This window comes from Ailuropoda melanoleuca, chromosome 16 (genome assembly GCF_002007445.2).
Source record: "Ailuropoda melanoleuca isolate Jingjing chromosome 16, ASM200744v2, whole genome shotgun sequence".
NCBI classification, from domain to species: Eukaryota; Metazoa; Chordata; class Mammalia; order Carnivora; family Ursidae; genus Ailuropoda; species Ailuropoda melanoleuca.
Genome location: NC_048233.1, coordinates 64,208,970 through 64,236,343, shown reverse-complemented (window position 1 = coordinate 64,236,343; position 27,374 = coordinate 64,208,970). Strand labels below are relative to the sequence as shown.

The following is a 27,374-nucleotide window of genomic DNA, read 5'->3' as shown; positions in this document are numbered from 1 at the left end:
TTTATGGAAAAAAATGCAGGAAATACAGTTGGACATTGGAGATGAGATTTGGATACATTTTGAACTCAAGATGCCTGTAGGACATACAGGTTCCAGCAATCAATTGGGTATGAATATGAAGATTGAGAGAGTGGTCAGGGATGGAGAATAAAGATGTGCAAATTATCTGCAAACATAAATATCCCCAAGGCAAAGCTAAGCGGATACAGTGTCCTCTCCCAGGGAGCACACAGTTAACGGTCTCAGTCCAACACAGGCAACACTGGATTTATCAGAGGTAGTGGAAAAGACTTAAGACTGAAAGATCAAGAAGCTGGAAGCAAAACTAGGAGAGGGTGGCATCTCAGAACCAAGAGTTCCAAGGAGGGAAGAGCTAATAGGATGTGTATGAGCTAATGCATGTGAAAGAGTTTTGTAGGGCGCCTGGGTGGCGCAGTTGTTAAGCGTCTGCCTTCCACTCAGGGTGTGATCCCGGCGTTCTAGGATCGAGTCCCACATTGGGCTCCTCCACTGGGAGCCTGCTTCTTCCTCTCCCACTCCCCTACTGTGTTCCCTCTCTCGCTGGCTGTCTCTCACATAAATGAATAAAAAAATCTTAAAAAAAAAAGTTTTGTAAACAAGGGAATACGTGAATTCACTATTTCAAGCAGATACATTTTATTTTTTATTTTTTTATTTTTTATTTTTATTTTTTATAATAATTTTTATTATGTTATGTTAGTCACCATACAGTACATCCTTAGTTTTTGATGTAGTGTTCCATGATTCTTTATTTGCGTATAACACCCAGTGCTCCATGCAATATATGCCCTCTTTAATACCCATCACCCGCCTATCCCAATCCCGCCCCCCCTCTGAAGCCCCCAGAGTTTGTTTCCCAGAGTCCATAGTCTCTCATGGTTCATTCCCCCTTCTGTTTACNCCCCCCCCTTCATTCTTCCCTTCCTTCTACAACCGATCTTCCTATTTCTTATGTTCAATAAATGAGTGAAACCATATGATAATTGTCTTTCTCTGCTTGACTTATTTCACTTAGCATAATCTTAAGCAGATACATTTTAAATATCAAAGCAAGTCCTGATTTGAGACTCCCATTTCTACAGAGGAAAACCAAGATTTGGGCACCACCAACTGAAACTCATTCTCTGACATCCCAAAGCCACCAGAGGATCATGGTACAAGGCACATGTCATAATCGGTTGTCATATGATTTCCCTGCATAAAATGTATCTTGTGCATTCATGCAAAAAAAAGGAAACTCGGACTCCAAGCAGGGTTGGAGAACCGGACAGCCCCTCCAAGTTCCAGTTTGGCAGGGGCTCGAGAAAGTTTTTTGAAATATTTTGATATATATATATTTTTAACGGAAAATCAGAAGTCATGGGGTTTCATATTTTTGTTTCCTGTGGCAAATTGGAGGAAGACACTGTAAATTTCCCGTTTGAGGGATTTTAAAGGTCTTAATCTATTCTTGGTCACGGTCTTTTTTCTGAACGTGGGCGGGGAGCCTGAGTCACCCTGCGAGGAGTGGCTGCCCGGCTGCCTGGCCAGCTCTGGTTGCCTGGCCGTCGCTCAGGTGTTCTGGGAGCGTGCGGTGAGTGCCAAGGGTCTGCACACCGAGCTAGGACTGGGGTGACCTTGGACTCCTTGGCACGCGGGTCTGGGCCGGAGCCTTGGCGGAGGTGGGGCCTGCGGGAGGGGGCGGAGCCCGGCCCACCCAGGCTATAAAGGCGCGCGGGGCGGAGCACCCGAGCCGCGCGGTGTTAGCAGCGGGACCCCGGGTGCGGGCAGGTAAGGTCCGTGGCTGCGCAGGGGCCGAGCCGCACCCCGGGCCTGCGGCCGCCGCGAGCTTAGGCCGGCGTGTGCGCTCATCGGTGTCTGGGCCCTGGCCGGCGGAGATCCCGGACGGAGGGAGGTGCTTCGGGCGTCCTCCCCAGGCCCCTCCGTGCGTCCTCCCCAGGCCCCTCCGTGCCGCCCGCGGCCCGCACCATCCCGGAGCCGGAGGCCCCTGGTGGCCTGCCTGGGACTCCCCAGGGAGCCCGGAGGAACGCTGGCTTCCTTTGTTAACAAAAAGAGAAGGCGGGGGCGGGGGGAGCGGGCGCTCTTTCCGAAACGCCCCAAATTCCGCGCGCCGTGCCCTCCATTGCGTCGGGAGTATCTTCCCGGGGCCTCCACCACTTCTCCTCGCCTCACTTTGAAGGGAAGCTGTTGGAACTTAGGGAAGAGAAATCGCGCCTTGAAAGGAGGTTAGCCCGCTTCCCCCTTTCCGTCGAGCGATAACGGACCCGGTGTGGACGTACCAATTTGGAATTGGGGAAAAGGGCCGAAAGGTAGACATTTTAAATCCAAGTCTGGTGTGACGTTTCGTTTGCAGGGGCTGCATCCCTCTCGGAGTCGGATGGTGGGATTTTTATTTTATTTATTTTTTAAAAAGATTTTATCTGGCAGAGAGAGACAGCGAGAGAGGGAACACAAGCCGGGCGGGGCGGGGGGGAGCTGAGAGGGAGCCGAGGCGGGGCTCGATGCCAGGACTCTGGGATCATGACCTGAGCCGAAGGCAGACGCGAAACTACTGAGCCACGCAGGCGCCGTGGCAGCGGGATTTTAAAGAAATGTTGAGTGGTGGTTTGTGTGCTTGTTGGTGAGAAGCAGGCCCTCCCCGGATCCTAGCCATGCGCCGATGTGCCGTTTCTCCGCTGGCCGACGCACATGCACGGTGTCCGGGCAGTGGCGTCCGGCCGGCGGCAGCGCCCACGGAGAGCGCGGGCACCTGGGCCTCACGCTGGCTCCTGAGCGTCCGCCCGCGGCAGGCCCGGTTAGGGCAATAGCGCGCTTCTCTGCCGGCCTCCCTGTGAAGGCGCTGGCACACACACCCCCCCACACCCGCCCGGCTTTCTCCGCCTTTCCTTTTCGAGGGTGTTTCCCTACTCTTCTGTTCCCCGTTCCCCGCTGTGTGCATTTTGAAGGCGCCGCCTGCTGTGACCAGCTGATTCTTTTAAACATCGCCTTCTTACTTGGTGGTGACTTTCCTAAAGGGGTTAGGGGGCCCCAGCGGAGACCTGGCTCCCCACGCCTCTCAGTGCAATACTTCGACTTCATTCTAAACAAATCAGCCCCTACATTTTACAGATCTAGAGACCCAGCAGCCTGGGTCACGTTAGCTTGTGATAATAACCAGTTTTTGAAATGGAGGGAGAGACTTCAGACACGGTAGTTAACCCAGAGATGACTTGGTGTTCAGGTCTCAGGGAAACTCCTCTTTTCTACCACTGTGCCCTGCCTTGTCTGGCTTAATCCGTTGGCTCTAGGATCCACCTGGCATCGGGTACAGTTTGAAACCTGGTGTGCATGAGGAGAAGTGGTGAATTTGCACTTCCCTACCAAGTTCATGTGCCACAGTGTCTGGTCAGGGGCCCTGGCAACAGACCAGGGTTGGAACCTTGGCTCTGTTGTTTACTGGCTGGATAATCCTGAACGAGCTATTTAACCTCACCTTCTTATCAGTAAAATAATACGCCTTACTTCATAGGGTGTTATAAGAACTAATGGAGATAATTTGTGGAAATCAGTTTGGCACCTGTTTGTGGAGAACAATGGTGGCTGTTAATGTTTTGCATACCGTTGGTGTGACCCCACAGCAGCTGTTCTGTTCCCCACGGGGGCATCTCACTCCCAGGCCTCCAAGGAAGCCACACAGAGCTCAGAATGTTCATTGAGGGGGGTGGCAACACTTTTCAAACTGGTTATTTACTGTGGTGGAAAATGTGTAACCCCAGGGTAGGTAGGAAGTAGCCTCCCGGAGGAGTACCACCCATGGAGGAGTACCACCCATGCCAGCAACTTGCCTGGTTCTGTATTTTCAAAACAATAACAGGAAACCTTTTGCTGAACCTTGATGTAAGGAAAACAGTCCATTATGCTGAGTGGTTTGGAAGATAGAAGCCGACATACAAAGGGCTTTAGAACGAGGAGAGCAGGTGTGTCATGGAATTCATCCTTCACAGCCACAGATACAAGCTCTTGAAAAGAAGCAGATTAAAAATTCGGGGCCAGCTCTTGAATTCGGCCAGACTGCCACAAACAAAGCCAAGCCTAGAGGCGCTTGAGGTTTTCCAAAGGGGAAGACGTATTTTTACCCAAGCCCCAGATCTTTGTGAAAGTGTTCACGGAACCATCGGCTGTGCATGCATCATCTCAAAGGGCAGGGCCATGAAGAGGATCTCTCAGGAGAGGCTCTCTTTGGAAAGCTCCCCAGCTCTTGGGGTCCTGGAACAAATGGCAGAGAAGGCCCTGGGAAGGGAAGCTGCCGGCTTATGTGGTTTAGAGAGTTTTGGGGTGGTTGTCTCTGGCAGCAGGACCTCAGGGTGGCTGGCAGGGGCTGGCCATTATGATGGTGGCTTTCTGTTTGTCTCTACCTTCTGATGTAATGACTTCCCTGAACTGAGTAACTGATTTCTGTCGAGGCGTCTCTGCACGCATGGCCGCCGCAGGTGCGGTGCGTGTCCAGGGTCATAAGGAGGCCAAGCGTCAGGCCTCCCACAGTAATGCTGAGCCACGTGTGAGTTACCAGCCCCTGGTGGATGGAAGTGGCTCCGCCCTCTGCAGCAGCCTGTTGCCTTGGGACAGGTAACTTCATTCCCTGGGCCTCCAAGAATGTTCTATAAAGTGAGCACATTGGGTTTTATTTTTGAGGACACATCTAACCTTCAAGTTCATCAGCCTCGAAGGCGCCACGCTCCTCGGAGCAGTGACTATGAACTGACGGGTCTCTGTGAATCTCTTGGAACCAGTGCTGATGTCAAGTCTCTTCTCTGTGGCCTCAGCTTAACTAATTTATTTCAGAAGCTGAATTCAGAGGAAGTCTCTCCTCCAGAGAACTGAACTGTGTTTAAGACCTCTGGTCTGGGTTTAAATGCTGCTCTATGTACCAGTGTTCTATTGCTGCTGAAACAAATCACCACAAATGTAGTGGCTTAACACAGATTTATGGGTTTTACAGTTTTGTGTGTCCGAAGTCTGTCATGGGTCTCTCCAGGGCTGCGTTCCTTTCTGGAGGCCTGTGGGAGAATCCATTTCTTGCTCATTCAGGTTATTGGCACAATAGAATCCTTGTGGTAGGAGGACTGAGGTCCCATTTCCTGGCCCCGTGTCAGTTGAGGACTGTTCCAGAGGCCACCTGTGTGCCTCGGCTGTGGACTCCCTTCATTCATCTGCAAAATCAGTAATAGGAGGAGAGTTCCATCCTCCTCCTTGAATCTCTTGTCTCTTCTTTTTTTTTTTAAGATTTTTTTTTTCTTTTTTAGAGAGAGAGTGCGTGAGCAGGGCGGGTAGGGGCAGAGGGAGAAGGAGAGAGAATCTTAAGCAGGCTTCATGCCCAGCATGGAGCCCAATGCGGGGCTCAGTCTCACAACCTTGAGATCAGAACCTGAGCCGAAATCAAGAGTCAGACGCTTAACCAACTGAGCCACCCAGACAGACACCCCAAGATTTTATTTTTAAGTAATCTCTACACCCAGCATGAGACTCGAACTTAAAACCCTGAGATCAGGAGTCACGTGCTCCACAGACTGAGGCAGCCAGGCACCCCTCTTGCTTCTGTTTTCACATCTTTGACACTCTGCTGCCTTCCTCATCCTCTTCATTGTAATCGCCCTTGTGATTCTGGATAATCCAGAACCATCGGTGACCTTAAGTCACTTGCCACCTAAGGTTGCCGGTATTCACAGGCACCCGGAATTAGGATGTGGACATCTCTCAGGGGGAGAGGCATTATTTATCCTACCTACCACTGTTGCCTTAGTTCCTTCCCCTCCTCAACCCTCAGTTCCCTCCTTTGATAAACGGAGGCAGGGATTAAATTTACTTCACAGCATTGTGTGAGGTTTCAATGCAGTTAACACGTTGGGCAGCAGCATAGCAACTGGCCATAACTTTTGCTCACTGAAAGAAAGAAGTGTTTGCTTACGGCTGGCATTCGGTGACATCGGATGCAGTGTAATCACACGGCCCGTAACAGGAGAAGCCTTTAATTATTTAATCAGAAGGGGCACCTTCTCTCACAGCATTGTTAGAGACACTCCAGCCCTATCTAAAGTAGCCTCACCCTCCTCCCAGGTCACTCACTAACCCAGTGGTTCTCAGTGTGTGCCTGGTTAGAAATGCAGAGTCTTGGGCCCCTGAGACCTGGAGACCCAGAACCTCTGAGCCCCAGATGGGGCTCAACATCTGTGCTTCACCGCCCCCAGATGATTCTTCGGCCACTCATGTTTTAGAACCAGTGCTGTGCCCTTATTTTATTTTCTTTCTGGTCTTTAGCACGAGCTGTTGTCTGCCTCTGCTAGATTGTTAAGAGCGGGGCCTTGCCTGGCTCGGCGGTCACTGTAACGTCACTGTAACGTCACTGTAATGTCACGCCTGGCAGGACACCTGCTCACAGCAGGTTCACAGACAATTGTTGTGGGCTGACTGGGGCGTAGGTGTCGAGCCTGAACCGACTTCACAGTAGTAAAGAGACCCACCCGTGAATTCCTTTCGTTTGCTTCAGTTTTGTCATTAAATAGTTGGGGTGTTAAATGCTTCATGTTTAAATTCCTGTGGATCGTTTAGATAGATAGATACTTGGAAGGACTGGTTGGGGTTTTTGGATGGACAGTAACATGGTTTTGTTTTCCTTTTAAAGTAATGGAATCTAGGGGGAAACATGGAATATAGGCTCACACTGTCCATAAATTTGCCACCCAGAACATTTTCAGGAACTGGATCGGGAATGCCTGTGTTTGTGAGTCACCTTGCAATGTTTTAGCTCCCTAGTAACGTCTCGGGGACGCGAATGAATAAACAGTGGTCAGGTTGGTGTGTATTTGTCTGCTTGCTTCTTCCTTATCCTGCCATGTTTTAGTCCATATTGAGCTACAAACGTCTCAAGTCTTATTCTTATGTTTTATCATTATATAAAATCATTATTACCCCTTCACAAGTGAGGAATGGAAGTAAAGGAATTGACTGTTTTAAGGTTGTGTGAGGTGGCAGCAATGTGGGATTAGAATCTAGGTCTCTCGGGGTTCCTGGGTGGCACAGCGGTTGAGCGTCTGCCTTCGGCTCAGGGCGTGATCCCGGCGTTATGGGATCGAGCCCCACGTCAGGCTCTTCTGCTATGAGCCTGCTTCTTCCTCTCCCATTCCCCTGCTTGTGTTCCCTCTCTCGCTGGCTGTCTCTATCTCTGTCAAATAAATAAATAAAATCTTTGAAAAAAAAAAAAATTAAAAAAAAAAAAAAAAAAAAAAAAAAAAAAAAAAAAAAGAATCTAGGTCTCTCTTTCAGGACTGCTAGAAAATCACCCAAGCGTCATACTTTACAAATACCGAGTATGACTCCAAGTATTACTATCAGACAGACACAGGAGAGCATATGTACATGAAACCTTTTTTACCTCAAAGAAGCCAGTTTTGAAAGGTGGTATATATGTCTTATACCTAATAGGGTTCAGTAGCAGAAAAATAAAAAGTTAAGAAGCTATAAGTGAAGTGGTTCATAAGTACATTAAAATATCCTGCTATCGTGTTGAGGCCTCTTTCTATAAAAATGTTTATTGTTAAGAGAATATATTTCAGCATGAATAAGCTACGGATAATTCCACCATTCTGTCAACCACGGGTTCCACAAATGTTCAGAAAAGTTGATACGGTATTCCAAGCATTGTATCTTTAAGAAAAAGGAATAAGATTATAGCTATTTTTAGACTGGCTTTTTCCTTAATACACGGTGAGCAGCCTTCCCTGGCTGGCTTTCCTCATGGCTGCGCATTCCCCCCCCCCACCCCATGGAATCGTGGGCTCATTTACTTCTAGCCACGTCTGTTGCCAGATTTTTGCTATTTTAAACAGTGGGTATGTATCCTTTATCCTTGAGTGAGTAGTAAGTCTTTACCTCATCCTGCGATGAAAAGCCTGTTTGGAGCACCCCTGAACTTCTGAGTCAAGTTACAACCTCCCAGGAAAACCTGTCCGAACTCCCTAAGGCTGGCTTCGAGTGCGTTTTACAACTCCAAAATGACGTTTTCCAATAGACTCACCCATCTTTATTCTGTGGACCTTATTCACAGCGACTTTGGTCTGTTTCCAGTCGTTAATTTCACCGTCACCGTCGGCTGTATGTTTGGGAAAGAGAGTGTCGAGGCCTCTGGAGGCATCTCGCACGGAAGCGTTGGGCTTGGGTGGATTGGAGGAGTCATGCCGGCTCTTATTTCTCAGCCACCCTCCGATGTACACTTGCTTATGGGCATCATTTTCAAGTGCCCGCTGGAGGCTCTTTAAACCGGGGGAAGCGGTGGAAATCACGAGGTTCAGTTAGTTTGTGTTTTCATTCAGAAAAAGATTTGCCCAAAGGTGGGTGATAGATACATTTGTTATGTGTGGATTTCCCCAATATTTCTGATTATGAAGGTAATGCCTGGTTCATTAGAGAACAGTTGAGGAAAGTGTGGCAGAAAGCAAAGGGTCGGGAAGAGAAATAAATCGTAAAGAAACCTGCTTAGCATTCATTACTGTCAGCATCCTGGGGACATTTATAAAATCGCTTGAAAACAACCAGGTCTTTCCCATGCTCCCTCGCCCCCTACTCCATAACGACATTTTGCCCTTGGAAATGTGTGTTTTAGTCGTGGTTATCGGTGAAGACCTGGTCTTGCCTCAGTTTGAACAGCTTCACCTTGGCATCCGCATGCACGCTGGCCGGTTCCTTCCTCTGCGGTCCTTGCCTTCCCACAGCCAAGTCACAGAAGTGGCTACTGTGACCCCCAGCCAGCTGGGTGACATGTTGAAACCAAGACCTGACACTTCCCTTCCAACCCAAAAAGCTGGAGGCTGCTCTACGTTTGGGGCCTGAGATGTCCCCAGCTCATCCATTTCGGGGTGTTTGTCTGGCTTCTTCACCTGCAGCTCCGTACCCCCCACTCTTACCCCCCCAACACCTCTCCCTACCCAGTTGCTTCCTCCTGGTAACCTCACGACTTTTCAGTGAGACTGAAGTGGCGATGGCTTTTTGAGTACCTTCTGGAGTGCCAGGCATTGTCCCCTGTGGTCTGTGTCATTATGCCCACGCTGGCTGAAGGAAGAGTGAAGCTCAGGTTGAGTAAACTGCGGAAGTGGCAGTGGCGGAGCCAGAGCTGCCCGAGGCCTTGTTTGAACTCTCCAGACCAGACCAGGAACCCCGTCGTCCCCAGTTCACCGTCCCCAGTTCGAGGCTTCTTTCTTGCTTTTGTTAAGAGATGAGCCTTTCTTAGGAGGGGTTCTTTCTCATGCACTCCAGGCGGGAACCCTTCTCCGTGTGGCACCCTGTTTGTCCTGGTGTCATTTATGCTAAGGGCCATTCCTGGGGAACCAGCAGTTCCTGCCAGCTCGATGCCTCGCCGCCGGTTGCTGAGCCGGCTCAGCAGCTCCCTCCCGCCTCCACCAGTGGGGACCCTGGATGTGGCAGCCCTTTTGTCTGGTAGCTCCTGCCCCTGGGGGGGTGGGAGGCTCTCTGATGGATACCTTCCTCTCCTTGCTCACTCGAGGGCAGCTGTTCTTCACAGGCCTGAGCCCGGGCTCATTGGCGTGTGTGAATCATTCTCTCTACCCAGAAACTCCCAAGCCCCGAGAAGCCAGGCGGGGAGCTGGCAGGGCACCGAGGCTCGGGCCACTCTCTGGCCAGGGGAGAGTGGATGGGGCTCTTTGGGGTCCCTCATCTGGCTCCAGACAGAGGGCACGGGGTGCCGGCAGGAGGCGCTGAGGCCTCTTCCTCATCCTTTAGGGTACAGAGAGCTCAGGGCCCCCACCTCTCAGGGTCAGGGGCCAGGAAGAGAGATCCAGGGACATGCCGACCCTCGGGGCAGGAGGTGTGGGAGCCGTTCCTGGCTGAGTCAGGGCGGGAAGGCTGTGCGTGTGCTTGGGTCACATCCGCCACTGGCCTGTGCTGGGCTGAGTCTCGAGCACGTGCTCGGATCACGTGTTTCATCTCAGTGAACCCTCACGGTGTTGGGAAGCGCCTCACTGGCCTCTGGTTACAGATGAGGGGAATGTGGCCTCTGGTTACAGATGAGGGGAATGTGGCGGGGGCAGTGACAGAGCCAACCTGAGGGCCAGGCCCCCGCCCTTCCAGCTCGCCACCGCTCCCTGTGGGCACCTCACGTCCTCCCTGGGCGGGAGTTGCTGAGAGCAGCTCACACCCTGCAAGGTCGGCGGCGCGGGGGGGTGGGGGTGGCCATTCGTAGGCTTGTTGTAGATTTTGCAGAGGCCAAGGGAAGCGGGGGTTGCTCAACTTATAAAGAAAGGCCAGGCTCTGTGTGATTTTCTTTCTGGTTCCCCACGCATCAGAAGGGCATGGCCTACTGGGTGTTTTCGTCTTTGGGCAGTGCCAGAACCTGTTCTTTCTGCTTCTCAACCCTCCCCTGACCTTGAACAGCCCATTTCTCAGCAGCAGATGACCTTCAGAAGCATAGGGATGACCTTCCTCACTGGGAGGAGGGTGGGGGCTCACCCAGCCTGAGCGCCGGCCCTCTGTGGGTGCGAGTCCCGGCCTGTGGGACTGAGAGGAGGAGAGCGTGGAGCACCCTGGTTCAGGGGCGCTCTTGCCTCCTTGTCTCAGGGTGGGGTCTGCGAAGTAGCGGCGGGATTGGGAGACTGCTTAGACCTGCTGCTCATGGTTTAGACTTAGACAATGAGAAACTTCTGTGTTTTGGCTTCCTTGTCAGGTGAAGGAGGGTTTGAGGCCTGTCAGCCCTGCCGTTTCCTCCCCTGATGTGCAGTGCTACACAGTAAGGGGACTAGTCATCAAAGTTACCGGGACCCCTCTTCTCTTCCCCGGAGGGACAAGGCCTGCCAGCGCCCTCCAGACTCGCTCCTTTGGTCTGACACACTTAGTGGAATGGCCTGGAGACATGGCCCTTGCTAGGGGTCCCCTGCTCAGCCAGCAGCTTGGGGTGGGGCCAGCAGAGTGGGAATGTAGTTGCTGTATTAAGTATTTTTCTCACATTCTCATTTGACTCAACAACCCTTCTGGGGAAGAGAGTGCTATCCCCACTGCACGATCATGACCACCGCGGCTTGGAGGGACTGAGGTTTAGTCAGACGTAACTGTTTATTCCTGGCCACTGTAGGTGAGAGCTGGGCAGGGCCCGGGGGTTGCCGACGCTTGACCCGGTGGGCATTGACTCCCCATAGCTGCCCCTCTCACCAGGATGGGTAGCATTTCTTCAGTAACCTGAGGTCTGGGGGCAAGAGGAGGGACCAGGAGAGTACCTGGGTTCATGGCACCCCAGGCCATTTCTTGCTCCACTAACTCCTTCCCCATGGCCTTCCACCTGTTGGCTTCTGAAATAACCAGCAGTCCTTTGTTGGTGCATGACGACCTTCTGTGTTCCTTTCTTCCAGATTCTGTGGACAATCACAATGGGAAGCAAAGGAGGCTCCATCCTGCTCCTGCTCGTCTTGGCTGTCCTCTGCCATTCAGGTGAGTGGTCAAAGGGGACTTGGATCTAGACCACCTAGGTCACCGTGATTATAAGCTTCCTTTTTCTTAGGCTTCAGAAAGACGGAGGCGATGCCACTGGCCTCGGACCTGGCTTGGCTTCTTTTGCCTTCCGGTATTATAGGTCCAGGGCCATGTGACAACTCCTTCCTACATTACAGCCTTGCCCTCCTTGGAGCACCTTCCTGAGTGACAGCCCGTCCTGGATGACAGAGTAGCATTTGGGGGGGAGCAGGGCACGGGGGGTACACGCAGCAGCTGAAGTTTCTCCCTCTCCCAGCTGTTGGGGACCCCAGTGGGCACCAGCTTTAAAGTGCTGAGCTCCGTCCTTCTGCGCGGGGGCATCCGCCGTGTGACGGTGACGGTGACGATCCCAGGAGCCACAGCAGCTAGCTCATGGCATTCATGTGCCGACCGCTGTTTTCAGCATTTTGTGTGCGCTCACTTACTGAGTCCTCATGTCAACTCTATGGAGTAGGTCCTGTGTTTGCCATCATTTTATAAACGATCAGACTAAGGCGCAAAGAGATGGACTAATTTGTAAAATGTCACACAGGAGTGGTGCAGCCAGAATTTGAGCCCAAACGGACTCACACCAGGGTGTCTGCTCTGAACTCCTTCCCCAGCCACCCCTCCCTGGTTCCTGCAAGTGGTTGTGTGTTCCTGAGTCTTAGTTCTGTCACAGTAGAAACTCCTCTGTTACTGGGGCGCCTGGGTGGCTCAGTCAGTTAGACGTTCAACTCTTGATTTTGGCTCAGGTCATGACCTCAGGGTTGTGGGATCAAGCCCTGCATCAGGCTCCACGCGCAGTGGGGAATCTGCTTCTCCCTCCCCCTCCGCCCCACTTCTGCTCACTCACTCTCTCAAATAAATAAATTAAAAAAAAAAAAAAAGAAGAAGAAAAACACCTGCGTTACTTGCTTTGCTTCATGATAAGGATCAGAGGTTATTTTCTGCCTCTGTCCGGTTAGTTCTGCCAGTTTTTCAGGGTTGTTTTCGTGGGGGAGAGGCAGAAAGGGAAGTAGCAATGCAGGGAGCAATGAAGAGATCTCTGCCGTGTCAGAGCATGTCTTATATCCTATTAGCTTTCGCAGCTACCACATACTGAATTCTTTCTGTGTCCTAGGGACCGGGCCGAGCCCAGTCTCGCTTAGCCCTTCCAGCCACCCCCTGAAGGATTGTTGTTGTTATTCCCATTTTATAGTTGAGGGAATCGAGGCAAAGAAGGAACTAGCCCAAGGACACATTTGAAGATGCTCTCGCTTTCTGAGAAAAAAGAGCTGTCATGAGCCTCCCTCCGCACCTCTGACTCCCAGCCGGGGTGAGTGGTGATACGGCTCACCCCTGTGGCGGCACGACGCGATCGTCTCTGTTCTGCCTGGTGTATTTCCTGTGATTGGAATCGCCTGGTTATGCCCGATCGCCAGCAGTCGGCATCTGTTTACGGAGAAGGCTTGGGTTTGGGGCCAGCAGCTGTACTGTGACAGGTCCCCAGCCCTTCCACAGAGAGTCAGGGTCCGTCCGGAGCACGAGCACCCAGGGGAGACGCTTCCTTGGCTGCTGCCCAGGCTCGGAGGGAGATGCAGGGGAGCCTTCCTCTGCACACCGAATGAACACGTTAGCTGTATTTCTGCCCCATACAAGTTTTAAGTGTGAGCTTTGGTTCCTCTGTTTAATGATTTGTCTAGAAGCCAAATGAGGTCTGGCTATAGCCAGGAGAAGAGCCTTTCCAGATGGCCCTCCCAAGTATCCAGGCTAGAACATTCTTCCCTTTTACATCCTCCCCTCCCACGCATGTGTACACATCTGGAACAGGGAGGGGACTGCAGGAAAATTACATCTTTGTCCCTTCTCATGGTGGCTCCCCTCTCACACAGGCATGACTAACGCTAACATTGGGAGGGGGAAGGCAGAGTGGGCTAATGGACCCCGATGCCTGGGTGTGGGGGCTGGCTCCAGACCTGCTGCTTTGGGTGTCCTTCAGGTGTCCTTGGGTGAGCCCCTTCACTTCTCCAGGTAACTGTCTTGTCATATGCAAGCAAAGTAGATGGCGGCAGGGTTGAGGGGGAGCGTTTTTTTGGACTGACATTTTAAAGGTTAATCTGGAACCTTCACAAATCAGAGGGTCCACTTCTAGGTGGGATTTCACACCAGTGAAGACAAGCACGGCCATTTTATATGTTATAGAAAGCTTGACTCCTGTGGTGCTCAGATAGTGAGGAGCCACCTTCTTCTGGCCTTCTGGAAAATTCCCCTTCCCTGTATGATGAATGTAGGCTTTGGCCTTAGAACTACAAGTGAGCTCTTGGGTTCCAAAACCCACACCTGGTCTGGGTTTAACCACGACATTCTTTTATGAGATTTTACGTATCTCATCTTTGAAAATGTCTTTTCACACAGACAGGTACTGCGAAATAACTGAATATCAGTCTACGAGAATGCGAGCAAACAGAGTGTTGTCATGGCCTGGAAGGCATTTATAGAATTCTGGTAGTTTTTTCTCTTGATAGTTTCCTTTCAATATGTCATTACAATGCAGATTAAGCACTTTTTTTTTTTAATCACTTCTAGTTGAAAGTAAGAGGAAACTTCTCAATTGCTTGGTTATGTGGATTTTGTTTTTGGGGTTTTTAAAAAATTTTATTCATTTATTTGTCAGAGAGAGGGGGCATCACAGGGGGGTCAGCAGGCTATCTGCTGAGCAGGCAGCCCGACGTGGGACTTGATCCCAGGACCCCGGGATCATGACCTGAGCCGAAGGCAGACACTTAACCAACTGAGCCACCCAGGCATCCCAGTTATGTGGATTTTGAAATATGGAAATTTCTTTTGCACTTGTATCAGGGTCCAAAAAATGTTGCTGGGATTGTAGTTTGAGGTTGGGAAAATACGTCTGCTGCAGGCATGTGTGGGAACGGAAGCCTGCTCTGAGTCGCCGACCTTGGCGCCATACCAGTGTCAGTGGTGGGTTCCCTTCTGCAGCTAGGAGGGCACGTCGGTGGGGATCTTACAAGTACTGACAGGGTTTCTTCCTGATTCTAGGTGGGAGCCTGACCTGCTACACCTGTGTTGACAACAAAGCCTGCAATAAGACCACCGTGTGCTCGGTTAATTTTGATACATGTCTTTGGGTCAAAGCTGGTAAGAGCCTGCCCTTGCCCTGTCTCCTCAAGGTGCTGGGATGAGGAGGGCCTGGGAGGAAATGTGTGCCATGCTCGTTCTCGTGAGACTTATATTCAACAAGTAATGGTTACCATCTAAGAGATAAAAATAAAAGCACCCTTCAAGATTATTCTGTTTTTCTGCCCTCTACCACAAAGTCCTTCTGGTGGCATTGTCCTGGAATGCTGAACGTGTCCGGTAAACTCATAAAAGGCTTGGGAGACGCACAGGTTCAGAAAAACCCGATAGAAAGGAGAAAATTCATTTCCCCAGAAAGGAGAAATCCCTCAATAAGTAAGGACACATCAGAATTATCCTGTCAGACTGGATGATCTGATCATTTTGATGTAAAGTCCTGGAATGTGGGTAAGATTCCAAGCCCTACATGCGAGGTCCTTGATTCTGTAGGGGGACAGGTCCTCTGCCTCCAGGAGACCACGATCACTCATTGTTAATGTGGAAAACACAGTAAGGCCCCTGGAGAGAACGTAGCCATTTATTCCATAAATATTTGAAGACCAATTATGTGTGAGCACATACGTCAAGCTAACCTTGATCATCTGTGTCTCTTGGACCCCCCCACCCACTACAAAAAGTGTAATTTCCAAGTGAGAGAATGAAGACAATATTATGGGTAGAGTAAGGATCAGATTCGCATTTAGGAGCTCTGAGAGCCAGTCTTTGTCCGCCTCCAGTAAGTGCTCTCTGCCTGTGTTTTTGGGTTTATGAAATGTGTGTGTTGGATGGTAGAGGTGAGGAGGAGAGCCAGAATCTTTTTTCCAGCTCTCGAATCCCACTGTTTCTTATCAGATTGTTAAACTTTTATTGGAAAATGTTCCAACCTTCTTGAAGTATAATTGACAGCTCAAAACCGTGTCTACTTGACGTATATAGTGAGATGATCTGATATTTGTATACATTGGGAAATGATTACCGCAGTGGTCTAACACACACATCCGACAGCTCACACAGTTACCCCTTTGCTGTGTGATGAGATCGCTAAGGTCTCCTCTCTTAGCAAATTTCAAGAATGTAATACAGTATTAGTAACCAGACTCACCACGCTATAGATTAGATACCCAAAACTTATCATCTTATAATGAATTGTGCAGCTTTTATAAGTGGCAGATAACAAGGCACACCTATTAGGAGTGGCCAAAATCCCAAATGCTGGCAGCAGCAAATGCTGGCAAGGTTGTGGAGCAACGGGAGCTCTTGTTCATTGCTCCTGGGGATGCAAAATGGTACAGCTTGGAAGTTTCTTAATAAGCTGAACATCCTCTCACCATATGATTCAGCAGTCACTGAATATTTACCCGAAGGGATTGAAAACCTATGTCCACACAAAAACCTGCACACCGATGTTTGTAGCAGCCTTATTTATAGTTGCCAGCATTTGGAAGCAACCAGGATGTCCTTCAGTAAGTGAATGGATAAATGACCTGTACATTATAGTGCATCCAGATAAAGGACTAAAAAGAAATGAGCTATTAAGCCGTGAAAAGACATGAAGGAAATTTAAATACATATTACTAAGTGAAACAAGCCAATCTGAAAAGGCTACATCATGGATCATTCCAGCTATAGAACACTTTGGAAAAGGCAAAACTAAGGAGACCATAAAGAGGTCAGTGGTTGCCAGGGATTAGCAGGAAAGAGGGGGGGATGACAAGGTGGAACAGAGGATTTCAGGGCAATGAAACTACTCTGTATGATACTATATTGGTGGATATTTGTCTTGCATTTGTCAAACCCCGTACGACACCCAGAGCGAGCCCAGTGTAAATCATGGACTTTGAATGGTCATGGCGAATCCACGTAGGTTCATCAGTTGTAACAAGTGGACCACTCTGGTGGGGGCGCTAAGAACAAGTTCTTCAGGTTGGGGCTGGGGGTTCCAGGGGGCTAAATGAGAACTCTGTACTTTCTGCTCAATTTTGCTGTGAATCGCAAACTCCTCCAAAGAATAAAATCTATTTTTTAAAGGTTAATTTGAATCTTAAATATTTTTCTTCTTATGAACTTAAGTCCCAAAACTTCAGCTTGACATGTGATGATAGCAGTTCTTGAAATATAGAAATTCTGACCTTACAGTTGGACAGATACCACTAGAACACCTCCATCCCCCTCCAGCTCGGACGGACGTCTCCTGGGAGAGGTGGAACACGCTGTCATAAACATGAGTCAAAGGTCAGGTGCTCCAGTGGAGAAGTCATTCAATGACTCTAGCTACATCCTACCCCCTTCCCCGCTGTCCAATAGGAGTATTTCTCTCCCAGGGTCAGTGGGACAGATGGAGGAGAAAGTGGGTATGTTGGGGCTGTACAGGGGGGGTCTAGAAGAGAGGAGGGACGTGTTGGGTGTTCATTCAGCTACCAGTCCCAGAACTAGAAACCATGTACTTAGACTCTGGCATAAGCCTTCGGTGACAGCACCAAGTGATCGTTGCCGTAATGACCCTCTGCATAAGGGGCACACTCAGAGGTGCCAAGGACAATGAGGGACTGCTGCTTTGAGAAGTTAGACTCCAACTAAGTCTTCAAAGAGATCAGGGATGATGGGCCAAGCAGAGAGACACTCTAACCATCTGGGACGCAGATAATCCCCTTTATTTGGGTAATTCTGCTAGTGGCTGGGTGAGAAGCTCACCATCTTAGGTGGTTATGCAAATGAGATCATTAAGTAGCGCGCTTGGCTCACTGCAGGCCATGTAGGAAATGATTAATTGGTAGCAATTGTTAATAAACTACTGTCTGCTTTCTCCAGGCTGTTAGGTTCCCCCCGTTAAAATTCTGGTAACTTTTAGGGTTCCATAAAGCATCCTCTAGTTCAGCATTAGAAGCATCGACTTCAATACTTATGACCCAAGGAAGTAGAGTCACTAGAACAGTCTGTGGCCTCTGCCACTTGACCAAACCTCATTAAATGCCAGCCCTCGCACTCATCCCCTCTGAGGGGGAGGATGGAACAGTTACACCCACAGTTATAAATGTAGTTTTGTTCCCAGCTATGAATGAATAAGTTAGTTACAACAAGCCCTTAATAAGGAAATGGGCATCTGTATGGGTTTTTTTTCTTTCCAGCAGGGAGGATAAGAGAGTGACCCCAGGGCCGGAGCCATACCTTCTCTGTCGGGGTGTCTCCAGCAGCTAGCCTGCAGTCTTGGCACAGTGATTTTTGGTAGGAAAATCGACCATAATGCCTCTCAGCCAGCACAGTTTTTCCCTTAACATAATTTTTCTGAATATTCAAAAACCATAATAAGATACTTGGCATAGATATTTTGGGCCTTTATTTTTCTATGTGTGCAAATATTGGGACCATAATGGCATGGTGTTTTTTTGTTTGTTTTTTTTTTTAAACTCTCCCTGCATTAGTGAATAGTCTAATGATTTTTAAATGAAGTTTAAAGTATTTTGAAAGTAAATCCATCCAATGACTTAAAAAAAAACTCAATCCGTACAGAAATGTATAAATGAAGGGTAGTCTTCTGGGAAGGCAACACTGTTACACTCCTTGGGAATCTTTCCAGAGAAATGAATGCATTTACCCACAGACATACACTTCACTTATGCATATGGCCCCCCTTCTACACTCTGGTCTGCATCCATTCTATTGGGATAAAGTTCACATACCAGAAAATGTATATTTTACAATGTACAATTCAGTGGCTTTTAGTATATTCACAGGGTTGAGCCACTAAGTCCAGAATATTTTTACCCCAGAAAGAAAGCCCATACCCCTTAGCAGTCACTCCCCACCCCTTCCTCCCACATAGCTTAGCAGTTATCAATCTACTTGCCATCTCCACGGATTTGCCTGTTCCGGACATTGTGAACTGAATCATACAGTGGGTGTGGCCCCTGTGACTGGCTTCTTCCACCGAGCAGGGTGCTTTTAAGGTTCACCCATGGCATGGTGTATGTCAGTACCTCCGGACCCTTTTGTGGCTGAATCACACTCCGTTGCATGGAGAGACCATGTCTTGTGGATCCGTTCACCCGTCAGTGGACATCTGGTTTCCCACGTCCTAGCTGTCCTGAATAATGCTGCTCTGAACATTCGTGTACAAGCTTTTGTGTGAACATAGTTTTCAGTTCTCCTGGGTATGCATACCTAGAAGTGGAATTGCTAGGTCATAAGGTAGCTTTTTTTTTAGCGTATAGTTGACACCAATGTTACAGTAGTTTCAGGCGTAAAACTTAGGGATTTCATACGTGCGTGCGCGATGCTGTGTTCGCAGTGTACCTATCACGTGTCCCGTCATTCCGCTGTTACAGTAGCATTGACTGTATTTCCTGTACCGTCTTGTCTTCCTGTGACACGCGTTCCGTAACTCGAGGCCTGTGTTTCCCTGTATTTTCCCAACGCCCCCTTCCTGGTAACCACCAGTTTAGTCTCTGTACTGATAAGTCTGATTCTGCTATTTGTTTATTTGTTTGTTTGTTTTTTAGATTCCACTTATGAGTGGAATCATATAGGATTTGTCTTTTTCGGTCTGACTTATTTCACTCAGTGTAGTACCCTCTAAGTCTATCCAGGTTGTCTCAAGTGGCACGGACTCATCCTTTTTTATGGTCACATAATATTCCAGTGTGTGTGTGTGTGTGTGTACACCACATCTTTATTCACTCATCTGTCAGTGGACACTTGTGCTGCTTCCATTTCTTGGCTATTGTGAATAATGCTGCTATAAAAATAGGGGTGCGTATATCTTTTCGAATTAGTGTCTTTGTTTTCTTTGGGTAAATACCCAGCAGTGGAATTACTGGATCATATGGTATTTGTTACTCTATTTTTAACTTTTTGAGTAATTGCCAGACTTTTCCAGAGTATCAGCACCATTTTGCCTTCCTGCCTGTGGTGGGAACGGAGGTTTCCAGTTTCTCCACTTCCTTGTCAACACTTGTTCTTTTCCGGTTTCTTGGTTATAGCCATCCTACTGGGTGTGAAGGGAAGCTCACTGTGGTTTTAATTTGTATTTTCCTAATGACTAATGATATCGAACATTTTTTCATGTGCTAATTGGCCATTTGTATATCTTTTTTGAGGAAATCTCTGCATTCTTTGCTCGTGTTGGTATTTTTGTTATTGAGTTGTAAGAATGTTTTCTATATTCTGGATACTAGACTCATCAGATAGATGATTTGCAAACATTTTCCCCCTTTTTGTGAGTTGCCTTATGTTTTTTATAGTGCCCAGTGACGCCCGAAAGTTTTGACGGAGTCCAATTTATCCATTTTTCTACATTTTTTTTCAAAGATTTTATTTATTTGACAGAGAGAGACACAGCGAGAGAGGGAACACAAGCAGGGGGGTGGGAGAGGGAGAAGCAGGCTTCCTGCTGAGCAAGGAGCCCGATACAGGGTTCGATCCCAGGACCCCGGGATCATGACCCGAGCTGAAGGCAGACGCTTAACAACTGAGCCACCCAGTCACCCCTCTACATTTTTTTTAAAACTCAGACTCCACTTCAACACATGCAGGCCTGTGTCCTTCCTTATCTACCTGGACTTGCATTGTATGGAACTCTACCCCAATTTCTTCAAATGTTTCTTTAGTAATGAACTGATTTTGTCTTTTAGTTTCTTGCTGTGACAGATGGTGATGCAGTGACCATTCCTGAGCATCTATCTTAACCTTTTTCACAAGTAACTTCATGGAGTAAATTCTAGAAGTAGGATTGTTGGATGGAAGGGAATATGGGTTTAAAAATCTTAGCAAACCTCTAAAGCATCAGTGTGGTTGGCTGTTGCGCCATGAGCTCTACGGGCTCTGATGAAACTTTGGTTCTAGGGACAAGTTCTATCTCGAGCTGTATCATCATTTGCTCAATCGTTCCCTTTTACAGCCCAACTAGGATACGTAGTCTTGCCCAGGTGTCTCTCCTGCCGTATGTAGCTAAGTTCCAGAAAATAGAATTGAGAGGTCAAAGGCAAGTACAGAACTGTACCCGCTTGCTTGCTTACCCTTGTGTGTGTGTGTTTCCCTCACAGAGCCAGAAGTTTTTCAACACCAGTGTTGGAAGTTTGATGATTGCAATTACAACTACATTTCAAAAACCCTCGGGCTGAGGAAGCTGGAGTACCACTGCTGTCAACAGGACCTGTGTAACAGGGACGCGGCCGCGAGCATCTCCGGGAAGACGGCTCTCCTGCTGGTCCCTTTGCTGGCGGCAGTCTGGACCCTTTGTCTCTGAAGCGATAGCGGGAGGCCTTCTCCTAACCTTTCCGCTTCTGTATCTTCCTTATTTCTGTGGCTGCTGCATTCCAAAGGCTATTTTTCCCCTGGGTCCTGCTGGGAAAGACTAAAACTAGCTCAAGCAACTTGGTTAAGAGAGAGACTCTGAGAGACTTTGAAGACCAGTCCTGTCTGCAGTGAAGACCCGTCGGAGGGACAGAACGCAGACATGCAGCACATGTGACGTGAGCTAGGTCCCATGCATCTTCCCCGGCTTTCTGCAAGAGCCGCTTTGCGGTGACAGCTTGAGCACCCTAGATTCTTGGCATGCCCGGTCATTTCCCCTCCGGTTCCTTGGATGTAGTTATTAAATACTCTAATCAGTGCTTTTTGGGTTCGGAACAGGGGATTCTTTTCAACAGCCTCTCCCAGGGGATGCTTTCATGCTCTCCCTTTATGGCCCCCATGCTGCTGCGCAGGCCCGACCAGGCGCCCACGTGTGGGCTGCCAGTCAGGGGCCGTGAGACTCTCCGTGCAGGGCGATCGCAATGACGGGTGTCTGGCAGGGAAGGAGGGGAGCTTCCCACATGGCAGGGTGTGGAGCCCCCAGGTCTGTCTTCCGAGAGGTAGCCTTGGCTAAAATCCGAGTTTTCCTCTGTCCCTCAGTTGTGAATGGGCTTTGCTGTCTTCACTAGGAAAATTTAACAGCATATATTAATGATGTGTTAAAACTATCCCCCCAACTTTTGTATTGGGTTGGTGGGGTATCTTGGATTTGTCACACACAGTTAAAGACTGAACGTTTGTTGTTTTAAGTAGTACTGGTAGCAGATCTCTTCATCCGTGTCTGTATGCTGGGTGAGCCCAAAGCGAAGAGCCCCTGGGGCTGCAGCTTGGGGCCTCCAGATGTCCTCATGAACAGCAACGGGGGTGTGTTTTACCTGCCCACCCCCGGCCTGTTGAGCCCTGGCTGACCTAACACAGTTTGCAGAGAAGACATTTGTCAGGGTTATTAACACAATCACAAATGTTGAGGCTTTTGGAAGCTCTCCCGGTTTCCTAAAAAGTGATATACCTTTTTAGGAGGGCAGAGTTTTGCGTTTTTCTTGTGCGTGTTGCTGAATAATTCTCAAGATCCAATAGACATAAGGACACTTGTTTTCTTATCATCTTGACTGTCTTTAACAGCATAGCTTGACTTCTTGCAGATGAAAGTGGGATTTCACGATTAACATTTTTTTAAACCCCTTGATCATATAATCTGTGGGACAAACTGGAATGACTGATGCCTTTCCAAAAATCAAATGTAATCAAGTGCGTGAGTTGTGGTTCTTGGCCCAGTTCTTTTTCTTTAAATTTTATACAGTCACTGTTTATTTCATGAAAACTGAAGTTATACTGAGGGCAGAGCAGCACTGGCATTGAAAAAAAATATAATCATCATAAAGTCTGTGTCTGGACATCTCCTTTGGGAGCTGAAAGGGGAGGTCGTGGTGTACCAGCTGGTCTAGGCTCCAGCTCTAGGCCTCCTGGCTCATTCGACATGCCTCCCTACCCAAATAAAAGTGCAACACTCAGTGCATGTCCCAGCCGCATGCTCCAAAGCGTGGGAGCGGGAGTGGGGTAGAGAATGGGGAAGGAAAGAGAAGACAGGAGGTGATACTGAATGACTCCACTTTCACCTGTATTGCCCTTTGCCCAAGCCAGAAGCAAGCCAAGGGGAAGGGGCTGCAGGGTACATGATTTATTTTCACTTGAACATGGAAGGGAAGTCTCACACTCCCCCTTCCCCTTCTCAGGGGGAGTGTGTTTAATCAGCACCCCCTTCTCCGTCCACCCTGTTGGGAGGAAGAAGAGAGCCTGCGTGGTGTCAGCTCTCCTACTGATGGCATTGCTCGAACAGAGACACATCGCAGCTTCCTCGTCAAAGACTAACATTGCCTTTTGGTGCCCTGGGTTCCTCAGTGGCTCAGTGTCTTCCCTCACATCGTCGTCCATTCTCTTGTCCAAGACAAAATACCACGTGTAACTCTCCTCAGTAGGCCTTTTTCTGCCCAAGGAAGTACTGACCGTGCCCACGGCCGCTGGCTGAGCAGAGTAGCTCGGTTCATATAGGCCTTTAGGAAACAACCAGTTTTGACTCACTTATGCAGAAAATGAATCTGGGGGAACTTTTGAGGGAGAATCCAACTAGACTACAAAAAGCCAGGATTTGGGCAGTTCCAGAATGTTCTCTCAACATTCGGATTCCAGGGTGTGACTATCTGACTGCTGTCTTGGGTCATGTGCCCACATTGGGGCCAGAGCACACAAAGAAAGGGATAATTCTCTAAAGCAGAATCTGAGTGTTGCCACGTGGGGAGATGGGGAGAGGGCTCCAGGGAGTTGAAATCAGCAAGTGTCAAGTTTGGCCTTAACCTTTGAGGTTTTGTTCTGCAGAAAGTTACTGTGACTCATGCCATGGATTGAGCTTTGGGTGTCCTGACCCAAAGGCAGTCCTGCAAAGACCAGGGGAGTGGAGAGTCAATAGCCTTTGTATGGCTTTACAGGAACTTGCATATTGGGTTTAACATTGGGTGATGATAACCCCATCGGATCTTCTCTCTTGGGCAATGAGGTATGGATGCAAGATGCACTCAGTGGGTAGTAAGCAGAACGCCTAGTGTGTCCCAAGGATGCTAACCCTTCATCCAACTTAGTCTTGAAGGTACTGAGCCTCAAGGTATGGGTATATTTCCCCTGTGTCCATGTAGTGGGCTCCACAACTTAACACGTAGTGTGTGCCCTGATAAGATAAGAGCCTGTCTAGCCCACATGTTTTGGACTTTGAGCTTCTTGAGGGCATGAACCTTGCTTTATATGTCTGAATCCTGCTTGGGGCCAGATGATTCATCTTGTACATTGTTTATTCCCTCATTGGCAGTCAAAGTCAGCTAGCTCACGTTGGGTCTGTTTGCTTGCAAACAGATCTGAACTAATGCTAACATTTCTAAGAGATTCGCGATGTGCTGGGAAGGCACAGAGCTGACCGGAAGTAGTACGGACCCAACATCCCCTCTAACGGGGGGAACTTGATGGTATGGGGATCTCTGCTCCGTGTTTTACATGTATTTCCATCAGTGCTGCTTCCTCTCACTTTGCTTAAGAGGAAACTACATTTGGACGAATTAGGTGAATTGCTCCCCGTCACCCAGGTAACATATTGCCAAGTCTGGGGTTCACGCTCAGCTCCCCAAGTCAGCCACCCTGCTGCCCTGCACCCTTCGCACATGGCCTTTAGGACACCGACCACCAACTTGACTTTGGGGAAAAGCCTGGAAGGCGAGCTGGGTGCTTTTTTTGCTTTGAAGCGATTGATTCCTGCCTCTTCTTAGAAACAAAACATAAAGTATGGTTGTTTTTCACTGAACAGTTAGGTTAGCCAGCGGGGTGTTTTATAGAACCCAGTTAGGCCTGGAAACATGATATACTTCCAAAATATTGTGTTTGCCACAGTCCGTTTCCAAGGCCCACTGCCTCTAGTAATTATTTTGTTTCCAGATAGTGGCAGTTGAGTGGGTGGATTTTGTGGTCGGAGGCCTGGGTTCCGATCCTGTCTCCGCCACGAATTGGCTATGTCTTTAGACAAGTTTTCGGACCCTCTCTGAACTCTGGCTTCCTGCCCCTAGCCCAAAGAATTGCTGTGAGGCTTGTGATCTCACATTTGTAAGGTGCATTTGTAAAGTGTCTGGCAGGTAGGAATAAAACGCAGGTTACACGGAGTCCAGGGCAGTTGAAAGCGATCTGAGAACCTCCCGTGAACCACATTGCTGCATTCGCTCCACTGCCCTTGGTGTAAGTAGAAATTGACCAGAGATGATCTTTTCATATTGCTTATTACAGGTTTGTTCGCCGTAAGATTTTTGTTTAAGCTGAAGCTTCCTATTTATACACACGTTATTTTGGAGTAAGGGAGATGACCACAGTACTTCTAGGTGGGTGCCTATGAGGCTCCATTGTAGGTAAGTCTGCTCTCCTTTTCCCCAGCAGCCATGTAGGTCCATAGCCTCTGGAGACGTGGGGCAGGGGCGGGGGGTGCAGAGACAGCACAGACCCTGCACGGGGCAGGTGCACAGAACTGGGAGACACAATTCCTATATCGTGGAGCGAGGACCTTCATTTCTGCAATCAGCTTCCCCGAGGGGCTGCTGTCCCCATCCTCGCCATCATCAGCTCTATGCAAGTTAGCCGCCCCCACTATGCCGATGCCATATACAGACCGTACTCATGCTGGCTCAACTAACGCCACCCAATCTGGCTGTGGGTTTTAGATACAAATCAGGCAACCTATAATGTCGGTGCTGATAAGATGGGGTGGCCTCACGGCAAAGTAAACAGCTCTCACGTGTTGGTGAGACGTGGTGTTATGGCCAGAACTGGAACTTGGTGTTATTGTTCATAAACTCTACTGCCGTGGACAAAATGGGACCTGGCACTAAATGCTCAGCCCTGGAGTGTCGTGGTCCCCACTTGAAGGCTTACCGTGTGCTGGGCATTATTCCAAGCACTCTGTGTACGAGTTCACTGAATTTTCCTCAGTAACTATGAATAGTATTTACTGTCTATACCCAAAGTCACACCATAACTCCCTCTGTCCTTTTTGGGTGCTTGAATTAGTTTGAGAAAGTTTCTGTCCTTTGCAGCCAAATATCCCTCACCCAGACATCTACTAGTGAAAAGGGTTAACTGACCGTTGCTAACTAAACCACCCTCTTCCCTGAGCTATGGGAAGCAGTTAAAAGAACACGAAAAATTGAGATGGAAATAACATGTATATAAGGTGAATGGTGTAGCTTTGACCCTTTTTTAAGAGGTGAGTTTATGATAAAATCCCACTGCGACAGTCCTTTGTGTAAATACAGTCCATTTGCAGCACAGTCATCAAGGGTCCATTTCTGTGCCTCTGAGACTGACTAGCTGGGAGGCTTTGAGCTTACGAAGTCCCCACCCCGAGCCTCTGTGTCATCACCAGCTGTAACCATGGTACCTATCCTAATGACTGTGTTTGACTTTCAGCCTCCCAGCCACTGTTCCCCGCCCCCCCTTCACCCCCAGTGGCCCCACTGAACAGGCTAACGATTCCTCCCAGCGACCTGTTTCCTGAAGTTGTCCTGCTTTTTGCTCTTCCTAAACCTAATTCGCAAGCTTTCACATCCATGAGCTGTCTCATAGTCCGTGTAAATTCTCAGCGTCAACTTCGCTGCTTGTGCTCAGAGAATTCTGACACACCTACCCTCTAAGTGTTGCCGTCAGGATAACATGAGCACATGTAATAGTAAGTGGTCAATAAGTGTTAGCCGCAATTATGTGACCCACAGTCGCACAGCTAGTTGAAGCTGGTCAGCCTTCCGAGCCCCTGCACGTCCCATTCCACTAAAACGCCTCTCAGACTCCAGTTTATTAAACAATTTGCTTACCCTGCAAAGTACAGAGGAACACATCGACCCAGGGAAAAAGAATAAGGGCTGAACTGTATTTTCTAGAAACTTTTATAAATAGTGGGCGTTGTGAAGGCAAGTGGGCATGCCTGGGCCCCCAGGTCCAGACCAGCACAATGGTTAATTCAGATGAGTAATAAAGGAAAGGCTGTTCCCAGAATAGCTGGGCCCTTGAATTGTGGCACGGATAACTTCCCGGTGGAGCCAGGCCCCTGCCAGGAAGAGGACAGGGGGCCAGGTGCCCGGCTGTGGGCCTGCCCTGAGGGCTGGGGGTGCGTGAGAGGCTGGAGGCGCGGCAGTGGGGCCCGCCCCCTGTTCGGAATGCCAACTCTGATGCTAACCGGCCACGGGACCTCAGGCAAGGTGCTTAACCTTACATGCCTCAGTTTCTCATCTGGAAAATGGGGATAATAACACCTATTGATTGGGTCGTTAGGAAGATCGGTGGAGTTCAGACAAGTGCGCCGCATGCAGTAGCCTCTCTCCGTCAGTTTGCTGTTTCTGTCCTCAGCAGGACAGCCAGGAAGTGGTTTCCAGGGTTTAGCCCTTGCTAAATTATCCAGAGTGGGTTTGTTTTTCTAGAAGTGACATCCTCCCTTCCCCACTCCATTTTCCTCACCAATTTTCCAGGGCCTAGTGGTGAACTAAGGAATCCACCTATAACTGTATAATCATAGCCGCTCTCTATTGAGCGCCCACTGTGTGTCCCAGATACTGCTCATACATATTTTCATCAACTGCACCAATCCTGGGGCAAAGAGATTGCCTTCATTTTATCAACCAGAGAACTGAAGTTTAGAGAGCTGACATGATTTTCACCAACTTCCAGAGTCCTGGGTTCAAACATCCGTTCAGGCTCCGATAACGAAATACCGTAGCCTGGGGGACTTGAACAAACTTATTTCTCACAGGTCTGGAGGGTGGAAAGTGTAAGATCAAGTCTCTAGCATATTCAGTGTCTGATGACAACTCACTGCCTGGTTCACAGACACCCGTCTTCTTCCTGTGTCCTCAGGTGGCGGACGGGGCAAAGGAGATCCCTGGGGTCTC

At 48.9% G+C, this 27,374-nt stretch overlaps 1 protein-coding gene across 4 annotated transcripts; it reads left to right on the top strand.

The window, feature by feature from the left end:
- Nucleotides 1–1,518: 1,518 nt before the first annotated feature.
- CD59 (CD59 molecule (CD59 blood group)) lies at nt 1,519–22,161 on the top strand. Of its 4 annotated transcripts, none has more exons than XM_019797804.2 (4): nt 1,519–1,594; nt 11,409–11,487; nt 14,548–14,646; nt 20,664–22,161. In XM_019797804.2, the coding sequence occupies exons 2-4, from the start codon at nt 11,427–11,429 to the stop codon at nt 20,864–20,866; spliced, it is 363 nt and encodes a 120-aa protein (XP_019653363.1). In that variant the 5' UTR covers nt 1,519–1,594; nt 11,409–11,426; the 3' UTR covers nt 20,867–22,161. The 4 variants fall into 4 exon arrangements, with proteins under 4 accessions (XP_019653363.1, XP_002917533.1, XP_034501385.1 ...); XM_002917487.4 differs by lacking the exon at nt 1,519–1,594 and adding an exon at nt 1,662–1,791; XM_034645494.1 differs by lacking the exon at nt 1,519–1,594 and adding an exon at nt 1,821–2,246.
- Nucleotides 22,162–27,374: the final 5,213 nt, after the last annotated feature.